The 17269-nt window shown below is 51.0% G+C and overlaps 1 protein-coding gene across 1 annotated transcript in view; it reads left to right on the top strand.

Moving 5' to 3' along the window:
* The first annotated feature begins 294 nt into the window (after positions 1 to 294).
* Positions 295 to 17269, top strand: part of LOC311246031 (uncharacterized protein) — a 40251-nt gene continuing 23276 nt past the window's right edge. The window contains exons 1-3 of the mRNA XM_084336097.1: positions 295 to 449; positions 641 to 843; positions 16680 to 16741. Coding sequence (XP_084192223.1) covers positions 724 to 843; positions 16680 to 16741 — 182 coding nt within the window. The 5' untranslated portion in view covers positions 295 to 449; positions 641 to 723. The remainder of the gene's footprint in view (positions 450 to 640; positions 844 to 16679; positions 16742 to 17269) is intronic.

Raw genomic sequence — 17269 nt, 5'->3', positions numbered from 1 at the left:
TTCATCTTCCGCACAAGATACCGTTTTGTGTTCATCCGCACCATTGTTCTTGTATTCAGGTGAGACTCCAATTATCCTCTCTTCCCTCTGTTTCCGTAATGTAGGTTTCCCAAACATTGTATAGCGTGTGCCCTGTCATTTCATTCACATCTCTTGTCTTCCCATGACCTTCATGGCATGTTTCCTTATGAATGATTTAATGCACACACTTGTATGACTATATTATCATTTTAAACATCTGACCCTGTTTGTTATGACCACATGCAGATCTGTATACCGTTCTGGACAAAATTACACTGAAGTAGAGGTGGAGCTTGTGTTCAATAAGACAGTCTCAGCTAAGGAAATCCCTCCGGCCGATGGTGTGGTGGAAACTCTGCGAGATGCTGTGAACAACCCAAACTCTTCCTTCAACCTTACAGTTGATGCCAACTCCATCATTGTCACTCGTACGTGAAACTCAAATGGACTTACATCAAGTATCTTCAAACCCTCACGAAAGCCATTGTGTTACTTTTATTTCAACTAATTACAGACATTGATACCATGTCGAGAGGAGAGTGCCACCCAGAGATACAGTACGAGTAAACTGATGTTTCATACAATGAGATGTTTTAAAAGACAAATGTTGTCCTCACAGGAATCCCGGATGCAGCCACCAACCAGCCAACCAAAGCTGTCGCAACCTCAAGATCAGCTGCAACCACCACAACAGCCAAAACCATGTTGGCACTCACCAACAAGCAGGTTGTTTTCAGATCTGCAGGAGAAACATTCACGAGTGAACTGTTGAATGCATCATCTACAGCATTTAAAACAAGAGCTGCACTTATAGAATCAGAGGTAGGTTTCTCTAGAGTAAGACCATTGTATTAAGGCTTTATCCTATTCATCCTAACCTATTTTGATGTCTTCTATCCGCTGTCATTAACTGGATGAAAACCGGATAGCCGTTATTTCTCTCTCTTTGAATTAACGTAATCTGCCCCTCTCTCTCTCTCTCTCTCTCTCTCTCTCTCTCTCTCTCTCTCTCTCTCTCTCTCTCTCTCTCTCTCTCTCTCTCTCTCTCTCTCTCTCTCTCTCTCTCTCTCTCTCTCTCTCTCTCTCTCCTCTCTCTCTCTCTCTCTTCTCTCTCTCTCTCTCTCTCTCTCTCTCTCTCTCTCTCTCTCTCTCTCTCTCTCTCTCTCTCTCTCTCTCTCTCTCTCTCTCTCTCTCTCTCTCTCTCTCTTCCTCTCTATCTTTTTTCTCTCTCTCAATAATTTCACCACAGCACGAACACTATGCTCATTGTAAATCATCCTTATTGATCATCAATACTACTCAGAGAATGGCAATACAAATTCACCCTATAAAATGAATACAAAACTAATATATAAAAAATGCAAATTAACCATTTAACCGTTAAGATAATCTGGTAAATTTAAAATGACTGGTTAACTGGATATCCTTGCACATCCCTAAGTAATACCATTCTGTTAAGGCTTTATCCTAAATTGTTAATAAGTCATTAGTCAACAGGTAGCCTAAAGAGACATAAGTGCTCACAAAATATTTGTTTATGATAGCAGATGACATGATGATGATAGGATCCTTAACATATATTAAATATATGTATTAAGTGGTCAAGGGGAATGCCACCCATTAAATCCATCATGGTTCAGCATCAATGTAGATGACTTGGGTTGAGGGCTAATTGACATCTCTCATTTTCAATTTACAGTTTTGGCTCTTTTTTCTTGATGTGGACTGCCTTCCTTTTTGTTAGTTGCTTGGGGTGGCCTCTGTGCAAGAAATCTGTCCATTCTGGCATCACAAAATAGAAGGAGTCATTCATAAGATTTAGCTATACGCTGGTGCGAATCGTGATATTTAATGTGTAGCTAAATAATTATTTGCCCTCCTGTTACCAAACATTGTAACTTGGGTTGGGTTATAGACCCAGGGAGTTCCACTGTGATTTTACTATTTTCGTTTTTAACGTTGTCCTCTCAGCCACGCAGTGATTACTCGAGAGTAGGCTTGTAGTGTAAGATGGAAATTGTAGTACTTGCGCATTTGGCACCAAAAGGTACACAGTCTTGTACCCATGAGGTACTTTTTCCCTCCGATAAAAATGTTATCTAATTTAGTTAAGTTTACCTCAGCTCCTGACACATTTCAGACCAATTTAATATGTGAAACCATATAAACCCAGTTACATTGAGAAACTCCTAGTAGTAGAGACCAGAGGCAAAACCCGTCCAGGATCAGGCTGGTCTTAGAACTATCACGTGACTCCCCAGGTCTATACCCTATATATGTATATGTAAGTATCTTTTATTTTAAATTTTTCAATTCAAATGATGATTAAAAAAAACATACGGTTATCCTATAACCATAGTTATATGAGTATAGCGAGCGCTCTGCGCTCTTAGTGGAACTATCCCTTTATCCAATCTAGCACTGAATAATTTTTCTCCACATGTACACACCCATCCGCCTGGCCACACCCACATCCGCTACTCTACATAAGCAGGGTCGTGGCCATACTAACAGCTCCTTCCCAAGTCTTTCACCACCGAAGGCGAAGACCACAGGGTCCTCAGTGAGTCAGCGCAGAGCGCTCGCTATACTCATATAACTATGGTTATAGGATAACCGTATGTTATATATCGTATAGCTTACGCTCTGCGCTCTTAGTAGAACACAGGAGCTGAGCAGAGCGGAAGCTCGACAAATGTACCCGCTGAGGCCCCGCACAACCATCAGAACCGGGGAGGACCCGAGCCCCCGGACCCCCCTAGAGGGGGACGGGAGGGAATTGGATCCGACTGTGCGAAGAGGGTTTAGTAACTTAACGCACAGGGTGAGCAGATCGTGGGACTTACCTTCACACAGAAGGACCCACGACTACGCAGGCGCGCATCCCACATGCCACTAGGGAACGAACAGGAAGAAAAAATAAACGTTACAGCCCCTAACATCACAGGGTCAAAGGTCAAGAACCCAACCCCATGGCAAGGCCGTAGCAGCGGAGCACGAAGGAGGACCCAGCCCCAGGAACAGCCTGAGGGCCAGGACCCCCCAGAAAAGGGGGCCTGGTGAGGCCAACGATGCCACAGCATCGAGACCCCACCAGACAGCCACTAGTGACACCACCCCCCACATCGCCAGCGTATCGGACAGGGCCCAATCCTAGAGCAGGCCCTTCCCCCCTACAGCACGCCGCCCTGAAGCACTCCACAGAGGCTACACCCCCACAACACTGTGGGGCCAGTCGGCGCACCGGGGAGACAACCCCCAAATAGGTTGATCCCTCAATCCTGGCAACAGGTCAAAAGCGTAACTCGACCTGTGCCCGGAGCACTGCGGACTAGACAGGCGCCTAAGGGGTCTACTGAGAACAGCACCCCAGTGGAAGGGGCGTTCAGTATGCTGTGCACCATGTCGCAGCCTCCACAAAAACCCGACCCCCTAGAGCAGGGGTCTCAAACTCAATTTACCTGGGGGCCGCTGGAGGTAGAGTCTGGGTGAGGCTGGGCCGCATCAAATATTCCACAAAAAAGGGTTTCAAGTATTCAAAAAAAAAGTACAACTGATCCAATCTTCTCAATCTTTAGCAATAACATTTCAGAACATGAACAGTTCTTCAGAACATGAACGGTTCTTCAGGCTTCTCAGTGGTGTCAGTGGACTCATCCACAGCTATAGAAATTGTTATGGTTTGTAACCGACCCCAATCGCACAACACAAGACAGGTATGATGGTTTGCCAAGAAACAGATATTTATTGAACAACAGGGAAATACAGGGAAAAGGGCACTGTCCCTTTAAGGGAGAATCACAAATACAGGAATATAATATGAGGGGAAGGAAAGGTGCCTTTAAGAGGCGGGCAGGAAAAAGGGAACACTAAGGGAAAGTAAGGGAACGCCTAAGGGAAGGTTAAGGGAACGCCTTGGGACAGAGGAACTAGAGACTAGGTAAACCAGGGACAAGGAGAACTAGGGAGAGAGGACTAGGGACTAGGAGAGCTAGGGAACAGGAGAAACGGGGACTAGGGGAACTAGGGACAAGGAACTAGGTGGAACTAGAAGGGGAGAACTTGGGACCAGGAACTAGGTGGAACTAGAAGGGGAGAACTTGGGACCAGGAACTAGGTGGAACTAGAAAAGGGGAGAACTAGGGCACAGAGGGGACTGAGGCCCGCGGAGGCGGGCTGGGAAACAGGGAGGAACTGGGAGGACTGGTGGAAATCATCTGGGCCGCTCTGCAGGACAGAGGAGATAGTTAATGCACAAAAGGGGAAAAAACAGAGCAGGTGCAGAACAGTCCAAATAACAAAGTGAACAAAGTAATAATATCTTCGTGTGACAAACACACAGGGGGAGATGTAAAGTCCAAAAATACTATTCTAAGTGAGAACCAAAAACAGAGGCATTACGCTGGGAGATGAAATGTCCAAACTAACTAACAGAGGCAATACGCTGGGAGATGAAATGTCCAAACTAACTAACAGAGGCAATACGCTGGGAGAGTGACATCACAATCAAAACTCACCCAGGCGTATGCGTAAAGGTACAGGAACAGCAGCGGGAAACGGGGGCAAGGACACTACGCTGAGTGAGTGACATCACAATCAAAACTCACCCAGGCGTATGCGTAAAGGTACAGGGACAGCAGCGGGAACGGGGGCAAGGGGCATTACGCTGAGTGAGTGACATCACAATCAAAACTCACCCAGGCGTATGCGTAAAGGTACAGGGACAGCAACGGGGCGAGGGCATCGCCACCGGGTGGCTGGCTGTCCGAGCCGAGGAACAGAGTGCTGGAACAGCGGCGGTGACGAGGATGTCGTCCACCGGGTAGCCGCTGTCGGAGCCGAGGAACAGGGTGCTGGAACAGCGGCGGTGACGAGGATGTCGTCCACCGGGTAGCCGCTGTCGGAGCCGAGGAACAGAGTGCGCGCCACACCTTGGTGTGCGCGTCGGAACAGTGGCGGTGGCGAGGGCATCGTCCACCGGGTAGCCGCTGTTGGAGCCGAGGAACAGAGTGCGCGCCACACCTTGGTGTGCGCGTCGGAACAGTGGCGGTGGCGAGGGCATCGTCCACCGGGTAGCCGCTGTTGGAGCCGAGGAACAGAGTGCGCGCCACACCTTGGTGTGCGCGTCGGAACAGTGGCGGTGGCGAGGGCATCGTCCACCGGGTAGCCGCTGTTGGAGCCGAGGAACAGAGTGCGCGCCACACCTTGGTGTGCGCGTCGGAACAGTGGCGGTGGCGAGGGCATCGTCCACCGGGTAGCCGCTGTTGGAGCCGAGGAACAGAGTGCGCGCCACACCTTGGTGTGCGCGTCGGAACAGTGGCGGTGGCGAGGGCATCGTCCACCGGGTAGCCGCTGTTGGAGCCGAGGAACAGAGTGCGCGCCACACCTTGGTGTGCGCGTCGGAACAGAGAGACGCCTCGGGGTGCGTCTGCGAGGAGGAGTGTGCCAAACTCGAAGGTCTGGAAGATGCGCGTCTGTGCGCTGGTACGGAGGAGCGTGCCAAGCTCGAAGGTCTGGAAGATGCGCGTCAGTGCGCTGGTACGGAGGAGCGTGCCAAGCTCGAAGGTCTGGAAGATGCGCGTCAGTGCGCTGGTACGGAGGAGCGTGCCAAGCTCGAAGGTTCTTGGAAGATGCGCGTTGCGCGCTGGTCTGGAGAGCGTGCCAAGCTCGAGCGTCCTTGGAAAATGCGCGTTGCGCGCTGAGGACTGGAGAGCGTCTGCGCTGGTCTGGATGTGCGTCAGGACGAACAGCTGCGCGGGGGTCTGTAGTGGAACGCTGGGGTGCCTCCCGTGGAAGTACAGGGAGCGCAGACCAGTCTCCCCCACAGGCAACGGCGACAGCTGGCGAAGGCTGGAGCAAACATCTCGACGCCGGAGAATGGAACAGAATAGGCAGACAGAGGATCTCCCGAAAGAGTCTAGATGTTTAGAGAATATGACTCGGCAAGTATACAACACGACCCCACGCCAAAACGAGGGGAAGCGCCCTGGTATTTAAAGCCCACAGGGGGACTAATTAGCCTGCCACCACAGGTGCGAGAGATAATAGAATATCAAACAGGTGTGGCCACTAAGGGTAAGGAACGAGAGGGTGGGGGCTAGAGAGAGTGAGTAGGGAATTCCTAACAGTAGGCTTAAAGAAGACAGAGAATAGGGAATTCCTAACAGTAGGCTTAAAGAAGACAGAGAAAAGGTAGTGAGCAGCGGGCAAAACCTCACAGTATCCCCCCCTCCAACGGGAGCCACCCGGCGACCCAAAACAAATACAGACAGAGTGGCAGGGGGCAAAACAAGAGGTACTGGCCAAGCCAGCAGGGGAAGCCACCACAAGAGTGGGGCTAGCAAAAGAAACAGGGTCGCCGAGGGGTAACTGGGGGAACTGGTCTAGAGGAACTGGTCTAGAGGAACTGGGTCTAGAGAACTAGTCTAGAGGAACTGGTCTAGAGAACTGGTCTAGAGAACTGGTCTAGAGAACTGGGCTAGAGAACTGGTCTAGAGAACTGGTTTAGAGAACTGGTCTAGAGAACTGGTCTAGAGGAACTGGTCTAGAGGAACTGGGTCTAGAGAACTGGTCTAGAGCAACTGGTCTAGAGGAACTGAGGGGCAAGCAGGGTAGCAAAGGGGTAACCATGGTAGCACCGGGAAAGGGCTAGCAGAGGGAAGGTTGCTGCCAGGGCACTGATAGCTACAGGGCCTATGCTAGCTGTACTGCTACATCAACATAGAGGCTGCGCAAGCTGCCGGAGCCAGGCTAGCAGAGGGAAAGGGTAGCTGCCAGGGCACTGATAGCTACAGGGCCTATGCTAGCTGTACTGCTACATCAACATAGAGGCTGCGCTAGCTGCCGAGCTAGGCTAGCAGAGGGAAAGGGTAGCTGCCAAGGCACTGATAGCTACAGGGCCTATGCTAGCTGTACTGCTACATCTACATAGAGGCTGCGCTAGCTGCCGGAGCTAGGCTGGCAGACAGGGCTGAACCAGCATGAGAGAACAAGCTAGCTGGAAGGACAGTCCTAGCTGTGGGAATACTGACCTTGCCAGCTGAAGGGCAGTCCTAGCAGTGGGAGAAACTACACAAAAAAGTGGAGGCCATGCAGAGGGACCGGGTTAGCTGCTTGGGCCTGGCTAGCTACAGGGCCTATGCCAGCTGCAAGGCTGCATTAACATAGAGGCTGTGCTAACAGCCGGGGCCAAGCTAGCAGACCGGGGCCATGCAGAGGGAAACTGGGTTAGCTGCCAGGGCATGGCTAGCTACAGGGCCCATGCCAGCAGCAAGGGCTGCATAAACATAGAGGCTGTGCTAGCAGCCGGGGCAAGACTAGCAGACAGGGGCTCTGCTGAGGGACTGGGTTAGCCGCCAGGGCATGGCTAGCTACAGGGGGGTCAAACAGGGCAAAACGGGAAGCAAACAGGGGAGCTAACCGGGGAGACTAACAAGCTAAACAGGGAAGCTAAACTGGGCTAAACAGGGGAGTAACAGGCTAACAAGGGAGCTAAACAGGACTAACAAGGAAGCTAAACAGGACTAACAAGGAAGCTAAACTGGGCTAACAGGGAAGCTAACAGGGCTAACAGGGGAGCTAGAGGGGACAAGAAAAAAAAAGGCAAACTCAACATACACAGTCTGTGCTGGCTGGGGTCGTAGACTTGGTGGGGTCGTACTGTTATGGTTTGTAACCGACCCCAATCGCACAACACAAGACAGGTATGATGGTTTGCCAAGAAACAGATATTTATTGAACAACAGGGAAATACAGGGAAAAGGGCACTGTCCCTTTAAGGGAGAATCACAAATACAGGAATATAATATGAGGGGAAGGAAAGGTGCCTTTAAGAGGCGGGCAGGAAAAAGGGAACACTAAGGGAAAGTAAGGGAACGCCTAAGGGAAGGTTAAGGGAACGCCTTGGGACAGAGGAACTAGAGACTAGGTAAACCAGGGACAAGGAGAACTAGGGAGAGAGGACTAGGGACTAGGAGAGCTAGGGAACAGGAGAAACGGGGACTAGGGGAACTAGGGACAAGGAACTAGGTGGAACTAGAAGGGGAGAACTTGGGACCAGGAACTAGGTGGAACTAGAAAAGGGGAGAACTAGGGCACAGAGGGGACTGAGGCCCGCGGAGGCGGGCTGGGAAACAGGGAGGAACTGGGAGGACTGGTGGAAATCATCTGGGCCGCTCTGCAGGACAGAGGAGATAGTTAATGCACAAAAGGGGAAAAAACAGAGCAGGTGCAGAACAGTCCAAATAACAAAGTGAACAAAGTAATAATATCTTCGTGTGACAAACACACAGGGGGAGATGTAAAGTCCAAAAATACTATTCTAAGTGAGAACCAAAAACAGAGGCATTACGCTGGGAGATGAAATGTCCAAACTAACTAACAGAGGCAATACGCTGGGAGATGAAATGTCCAAACTAACTAACAGAGGCAATACGCTGGGAGAGTGACATCACAATCAAAACTCACCCAGGCGTATGCGTAAAGGTACAGGAACAGCAGCGGGAAACGGGGGCAAGGACACTACGCTGAGTGAGTGACATCACAATCAAAACTCACCCAGGCGTATGCGTAAAGGTACAGGGACAGCAGCGGGAACGGGGGCAAGGGGCATTACGCTGAGTGAGTGACATCACAATCAAAACTCACCCAGGCGTATGCGTAAAGGTACAGGGACAGCAACGGGGCGAGGGCATCGCCACCGGGTGGCTGGCTGTCCGAGCCGAGGAACAGAGTGCTGGAACAGCGGCGGTGACGAGGATGTCGTCCACCGGGTAGCCGCTGTCGGAGCCGAGGAACAGGGTGCTGGAACAGCGGCGGTGACGAGGATGTCGTCCACCGGGTAGCCGCTGTCGGAGCCGAGGAACAGAGTGCGCGCCACACCTTGGTGTGCGCGTCGGAACAGTGGCGGTGGCGAGGGCATCGTCCACCGGGTAGCCGCTGTTGGAGCCGAGGAACAGAGTGCGCGCCACACCTTGGTGTGCGCGTCGGAACAGTGGCGGTGGCGAGGGCATCGTCCACCGGGTAGCCGCTGTTGGAGCCGAGGAACAGAGTGCGCGCCACACCTTGGTGTGCGCGTCGGAACAGTGGCGGTGGCGAGGGCATCGTCCACCGGGTAGCCGCTGTTGGAGCCGAGGAACAGAGTGCGCGCCACACCTTGGTGTGCGCGTCGGAACAGTGGCGGTGGCGAGGGCATCGTCCACCGGGTAGCCGCTGTTGGAGCCGAGGAACAGAGTGCGCGCCACACCTTGGTGTGCGCGTCGGAACAGTGGCGGTGGCGAGGGCATCGTCCACCGGGTAGCCGCTGTTGGAGCCGAGGAACAGAGTGCGCGCCACACCTTGGTGTGCGCGTCGGAACAGAGAGACGCCTCGGGGTGCGTCTGCGAGGAGGAGTGTGCCAAACTCGAAGGTCTGGAAGATGCGCGTCTGTGCGCTGGTACGGAGGAGCGTGCCAAGCTCGAAGGTCTGGAAGATGCGCGTCAGTGCGCTGGTACGGAGGAGCGTGCCAAGCTCGAAGGTCTGGAAGATGCGCGTCAGTGCGCTGGTACGGAGGAGCGTGCCAAGCTCGAAGGTTCTTGGAAGATGCGCGTTGCGCGCTGGTCTGGAGAGCGTGCCAAGCTCGAGCGTCCTTGGAAAATGCGCGTTGCGCGCTGAGGACTGGAGAGCGTCTGCGCTGGTCTGGATGTGCGTCAGGACGAACAGCTGCGCGGGGGTCTGTAGTGGAACGCTGGGGTGCCTCCCGTGGAAGTACAGGGAGCGCAGACCAGTCTCCCCCACAGGCAACGGCGACAGCTGGCGAAGGCTGGAGCAAACATCTCGACGCCGGAGAATGGAACAGAATAGGCAGACAGAGGATCTCCCGAAAGAGTCTAGATGTTTAGAGAATATGACTCGGCAAGTATACAACACGACCCCACGCCAAAACGAGGGGAAGCGCCCTGGTATTTAAAGCCCACAGGGGGACTAATTAGCCTGCCACCACAGGTGCGAGAGATAATAGAATATCAAACAGGTGTGGCCACTAAGGGTAAGGAACGAGAGGGTGGGGGCTAGAGAGAGTGAGTAGGGAATTCCTAACAGTAGGCTTAAAGAAGACAGAGAATAGGGAATTCCTAACAGTAGGCTTAAAGAAGACAGAGAAAAGGTAGTGAGCAGCGGGCAAAACCTCACAGAAATGCACTGTGCATTTTTTTTATTCTATCACAAAGCTGTTTATAAAAAAAAATAGGTAAAAACCATATTATGTGTTTTCATCAATAAATAAATGCCCCAAATTATTTATAGATTGGGGGCCCCACATTTTTTAATAGATTGGGGGCCCACAAATTGATTCTTTCATGGGGCCCAGAATCTCCAGCTACGCCCCTGGCTGGGACTTTTTCCGTCCATTCACCTTTGAATTGCAGTCGACTTTTCTTTTACTGACCATCTTTGAAAATGCCATATTTTTCTGCTGGCTGCCTGCTGGCGAAAATAGGCTAATAGCTACATTTATCTCACAGAGATAAAACTGGGAGTGAGTTTACTGTAGATGCGCTGTCAACTCTGCTCCGACTTGAACTGAAAGAGAGAGACGACATGCAGTCCGTGAAGACCCGCCCTACTCCCCTACTCTGCCTCTGATTCGCAGACTGTGGGTGAGGGGGAAAAACGCTGACGGGACGCGTATGTGATTGGACCAGACTCGTACACAGACAGACGGTGGCATTGCAGGCGGACAGCGCGCAGCACTGCTCGCAGAGGAGAGAGATAGCGAGGATGCATTTGCTTCCACTTTACTTGATATCATATCACTCCGGAATCACGTTTCAACCAAGTCACTAACATAACGTTGCTGTCATGAGCCTGCGCTATGGTAGCCTACAAGTGATCAAATAAATAAAACTTCCAACTCTCGCGCAACGACTCGGCAAACAGTAGTGCACGGGCCGCATTAACACTACACTTTGATGTCCAGTAGGGGGCCGCAAAATATCATCCCGCGGGCCGCGAGTTTGAGACCCCTGCCCTAGAGAGTCCGAGGCAGAGAAGGCTGACATGATTGGCAGACGTCATGAAAAGTGCGGGGGCACAAGCCCGGCCTAATCCGAGAGTCGACTCCGCTATCAACACACCGGGGAACCAACCACCCCCCTATGTTTAGTTTAACAGGAGGCGGTTGTTCCCTTAACCCACCAAGAAAAACCTAGAAACAGAGTGTTTCAGTTTTCAAAAGGGTTAACCCAGGCCAACAGGTCGACGGGATTGAGTCCAGACCTGGGCCTGGCGGACCGAGACCTACACAGGGATGCCTAGAGGGGTTGACAGGAACCACCTCGACAGCCCCCTCCCATACCTGCCCAGCAGGGGGAGGGAGGAGTGACACAATGGAGAAGGACCAGGCCCCCTAACACAGCGCAAGGTACAACACAGTATGGACCAAACACGTCACTGTTATGGGCAAGCCGTAGTGGCATACACATGACACACTGATCCACGACATCAATCCCTGCGAAGCCCGGACCGACCCGGCATTTTCCCCCCGGAAAAGCACAAAGTCCTTCGGGGTATCAGAACAGCAGATCTGCGCCCCGGCGGACAACAGGTTAACTGACTTGGTCCGGCGTGACCAGAACCAGTCCCGCGTCCTAGTTACTCTGCCATCCCCAGTCCTAAGAGGGGCGTAGGTACGCATGTTGATCTAAAACATCACAGAGGGCGCCACCAAGATGGACAGAACGTGAATGCGCTGCTCCTGGTGGCCCACCTCATGGGCGTGAGACCCCTCCGCCAATGTAATGATCTACTCCGTCATCTCCCCCCAGAGATGCACGCGAGTCATCGAGTCTTGCACCGGCGCTCGGTAGAGATAAAAAATGTCCTTCCTAGACGCCTGCATAAAAAACTTTGTTTCTATGAATTGGGCAACAAAGGCGTGCCGGCCCAAAACAGTGCTTCCACATAGGAAGCACCCAGGGCCAGCGCTATATGCACGTCAAGAACCCGAAACACATCAATGGTGAATTCTAACAAGAAAACACCAGACGACGTCCCCTCCATGCTGTCTGGGACGAGCAGCAGGAAGCCGGTCAATAAGACACAGCCACGGGCCTTATATGACGCGACTGAGGGCAACCCCGTCAATTCCGCTCCTCACATAAGAGGGGAAGACAGAAGTTCCCCCAGAGAGACCTCCACGTGAGATACATGCAAAAAAGATACATGCAATAATAATAGGGCCAAGTGACCAACAGCCCAATACACACTGTAATAGAGAGCAGAGCAGAGAAGTTTTCGAATGCAACGCATCATCCAACTTTGACAAAGACAGCGGTCTGCAGCACACGGACGTCTCCTGGCCAATAGGAAACGCATCCTGACGGGCAGACCCCAGGTGGTGAGAGCAGGCAACTGCACCTCCTCATCCATCACCCTCAACATAGGGGCCCCCCAGGGCTGTGTTCTGAGTCCCCTCCTCTACTCCCTGTACACACACGACTGTGTGGCTCAGCGGAGTAGCAACACAATCATCAAATTTGCTGACGACACAGTGGTGGTGGGCCTGAGCTCTGCAAACGACGAGAGGGCCTACCTGGATGAGGTCAAGGTCCTGGCGGGATGGTGCCAGGAAAACAGCCTCTCCCTGAACGTCAGCAAAACAAAGACGATGATTGTGGACTTCAGGAGGTCGGGGGTCAAGGACTACAGCCCCCTCAGCATCGACGGGGCACCGGTTGAGAGAGTGAACAGCTTTAAGTACCTTGGAGCCTACACATCCGAGGACTTGACATGGACCACACACATTGACAGTGTTGTGAAGAAGGCACGACAACGCCTCTACTTCCTCAGGCGCCTAAGGAAGTTCCAAGTCAGTCAGAAGATCCTTAAGAACTTCTACTCATGTACAATAGAGAGCATCCTGACTGGCAACATCACCTCCTGGTTTGGGAATAGCACTGCACAAGACCGAAGCAGACTACAAAGAGTGACGCGTTCAGCCGAACGCACAATTGGAGGGGGGCTCCCCACCCTCCAGAACATTTACAACAAGCGGTGCAGGGGCAAGGCTAAGAGAATCATTAAGGACTCCAGTCACCCGAACAACTGCCTCATTGAACTGCTGCGGTCAGGCAAGCGATACCGGAGTCTCAAGGCGAGCACAGAAAGACTCAGAAGAAGCTTCTATCCCCAGGCCATCAGGCTGCTCAACGAACAATGAACACTACACAACAACCATCAAACGCACATAGCACACACATCCACACGCACACACTCACTTTAAACAAACACACTGTAGCACCCACTCCCCACACTTTATAGCACACACTCACTTTAAACAAACACACTGTAGCACCCACTCCCCACACTTTATATTTATTGATAAAGGATTGCACTACAACTCGTACACCTTACTGTAAATTGTACCTAAATTGTACCTCATCCCATTTCTGCTTTGCACTATATAGTATTGTATATTAGTACACTGCATAGTATTGTATATTATATGGTAACTCAGTTACGTCTATTCTGCATCGAACATTGTACATATGTCTATACTGAACACTGTGACCTCATTTTCTACTTCTAATTTACATGCTATACTATGTTATTTGATACTTATCTTGTCTAGCACAGTCTCTGGAGCGTAACAGTAAGAAGCATTTTGTATAAAAGTATTCTGTACTTCTGTATGACAACTATTAAAGAAACTTGAAACTTGAACTTGAAACTTGAAACAGTGACGTATCCCATGGCCGGGGGGGAAATCCCGTGACCCACCCATCCTAACAGGGAGTGGAACCAGGGAACCCCCCTTCCCTGTGACGCGCTGCCCCTCAGCCGACAGGGAAAACTGCCAGGCAGGAGGTCCCACATCCCGGCCAATCAGTAAAAGGGGGGGAAGGATTTGATCAGCCCACCCCTCATGACCCCTCACCCGATACGATGCAATGACAAAGCAGAGCCATGACACCAGTCATAGCGTGCTACATGAAGCGCATTTATACCTGTTAAGGTAACAGCTTCACATTCTGCACGCCAGCCACAGACGATAACCTCGCCTGTGCAAAAACTGGTTTTATACCTGGCTTCAGGCTCATGTGCGAACCTGCCACCTGAATTTTTACACCTTTACCCTAAAGGAAGAAAAAAAACACAGACCAAGAGAGGGGCCAAGGGCCCTGGTACAAGAGCTTACACATGTAACTTCTGTAGGCCAACACCTAACCCAGTTGTGGATCCTAATCGTGAATACGATACACACAACCCTCCATCACAACAAAAAAAGGGCAAAAGTACACTCTCACTACTGTAAGAGGAACGCCGTTGTTATGATGAGAGAAGACATAAGTCCTCGATTAAGTACTGGTCACAGGCCTTGCTAAGTCTACATGACAGCGACCAAACAATTTTCAGAGAAATTGTCTCTCTAAGCAAGAGCACAACCCCAGCAGAAGCTGAGGGATTTACACCATATCCCCAAAAATATAGTGAATCAACACACATTTTGTAAACAAAATCATATTTGAGGGGGGGGGGGGGGGGGCCCAGGGGCAAACCGGGGAATAATTTCACCCACCCCTCACCACCTTACCCCTGATACGACGCAAAATGTGTAGAGTAAGCTTTACATCATGCACCTTGTTTGAACAGGCACAGCTCTGCTTATGTGTGAAAAAAACTTGCCACTTGTTATTGTCATCATTACCCTCAAGTAAGAATAACAAGCTAAGAAAGGGACTCAGCCCTCGATCGCCACTATGCACAGCATTGTAGGGTAACCCAGCCAGTTGTGGGCTCAGCCACGTTGTCTAAACGTTACATGAAGACACACAACTTCTCATCATCCAACAAAAAAAAACAGTTCATTTTTACTCACGTAAAAAACAACGCTGTTCCTAGGTAGAGATGGCCAACGCTAACCCAAGCTATACAAAGCGACCAAGACAATTCACACACAGCACACGTTGTATCTCCAAATGTAGTGAAGTAACATATGTTTTGTAGACAAAGACATCGTTATTAATAAAAACATTCAGGAGGGGAAGGAAGGAGTCGGGTAATGTCCAATGGACATCTTACCTGCACCAAGGAACGCAGGGTGAAAGGCCGCAACACAGGTTGGTCTCCACGTTGACGAAGGCCTCTCGCTGGCAAGGCCAAAAGAAGCTATGGCCGGAGCCGGTCATGGCGCAGGCCCGACTACATCTTCTGTCAAAGATGATGTCGTAGTCAGAGTGCCAGGGCCTGCTATTCTCACGGCTACGCCAATGGTTGTAGCACAAGCTAAACAGCTAACTCTAGGCTAACTGATAGCATCAAGCTAATGTTCCCAGCCGAGCGCAGCCAGCAGGTAACGTCGCAGCTAACAGCTAACTGGCTAACAGTTAGCTCAACCCGGCTGTCGCTAGCCACTAGCTCACGCAGAGCAAGCTAAGCGGCTACTACTGAAAACGGCACAACGTGAGAAAAGCAATACAGGCCACTTCAGACAGCCGCTGTCTTTTCCTCTTCTCATCCGAAGAAAAAAAGGGAAAAAAGGCAACACACGTCCCTCTTCAGAGCGGTGTTTACCAGACACAGCGGTGTCGGCAACAAGTCCCCCGCGGACTATAGCCCACTTGAGCATGGAGATATTCTCATAACGAACACCAAGCTCACCTCCCTCGCACCGGGTGCTTTTCATCTTGAAAATCGGGGCCAGCACGGCGACAGTGGGTATCCGTTTGTCCAAAGACCCGGGGAATTGAACCGCAGATTCGGAATCACGGTCCCAGGAAAACAAAGCTCTTACTTGAGGAGGAACTAATGTTAACGTGGGGCATCAAACTAGAACCCCCTCCACGTCGCTAAGTGCCAGCGAAAAGGATCCCAGCCTGGAGCCGACCTCGTAAGCTGTGTAGTCGTTCCCCCCACAACCGACACAGCTGGTGCCCGCGTCGCAAAAACAGCACCGGCCCAGAGAGGCCGTCAGCCCCCACACGGCGATCGCCTCCCAAGCAAAGTGTCCAGCTGCAGAGCCGGAGGCAATGCCGGCGGGGATTGCTCAGCGACGCAAGCCCCTAATACGAAGCGCCGGTGGAAGTCAGAATGATCATCATTTTCTAGACACTCCGGTGGCGAAGACATTATCGCTGTATTTCCTCGAAAAATAGTGAGAGAGAAAACAAAGATATAATGTCAACGCAGCTCCTTTTCTCCAACGCAGCTCCTTTCCAACAACTATTTTGGCACTAAACTCAAGTGGTGTATACAGACACTTGTCGCTGGTGAAAATAAGGAAGGAGCTGTTAGTATGGCCACGACCCCGCTTATGTAGAGGAGCGCATGTGGGTGTGGCCAGGCGGATGGGTGTGTACATGTGGAGAAAAATTATTCAGTGCTAGATTGGATAAAGGGATAGTTCCACTAAGAGCGCAGAGCGTAAGCTATATGATATATAACTGCTTATTACACCCCATTATAATAGGGTGTAATACACCTTTTTTCCTTATTATGTTTGATACAATGATACTAGAGGAATATAGGAGGTGTTTGACATGTTTAAATACAATGTATGTTATAATGCCTATGCATGCTATTGTCATGTTTTCACAGTTACATGCAAATGCATTTAAAACCATTGCCCAGGTAAACCAAATTCACTAACCAATTAACACATGATTTTGTTTTCATTCCTGTAGCTTGAATCTCTTTACCAAGCAGAATTCATATCTTTCAACAGTTTGACAGTGGTAGCATTCAGGTATGTACTGTTATATAAATACATTATACATTGAATTACAGAATTATAATTAAATGGTGTGGCTGGGTGGCGCAGCGGAGATTGTGCTCGTCACCAATGCAAGAGACTCCGGTATCGAATCCGGGTGTCAGCCTTGCCTCCGGCTTGGGCCGGCCATCATACTGGCTCAATTGGCAGAGCCAGTGGGTGGAAGTTGATGGGTGGTAGTTTGGACGTTGTGGACAGCGACTCCTACAGGTCGGTTGGGGGACGCCTGCACAGCAGAGACAGGAAGTGGCGGGGGTAATGTGAGCCTCCCATGCGTTACACCTCGCCAACGAGAGTCCGCACTGGCAGGAGAAAAGATGTGACAGGCTGCCTCCTCATGTACCGGAGGGGACACATGATGCAAGGCTTCTATCCTCCCTACAACCGACCAGTGGGGGGCATAGTCGAGCAACGTTCAAGACAGGGGAGGGGAGAATTTGAAACACGAAATTGGGATGGGAGAAAAATAGAAAATAAGGAGAAAAAGTGGACCAAAAAAAT

The sequence above is a fragment of the Notolepis coatsorum genome (assembly GCF_963971535.1).
Source record: "Notolepis coatsorum genome assembly, chromosome: 1".
NCBI classification, from domain to species: Eukaryota; Metazoa; Chordata; class Actinopteri; order Aulopiformes; family Paralepididae; genus Notolepis; species Notolepis coatsorum.
Note: the sequence above shows the minus strand (reverse complement) of the source record. Positions and strands in the feature narration are given on the sequence as shown.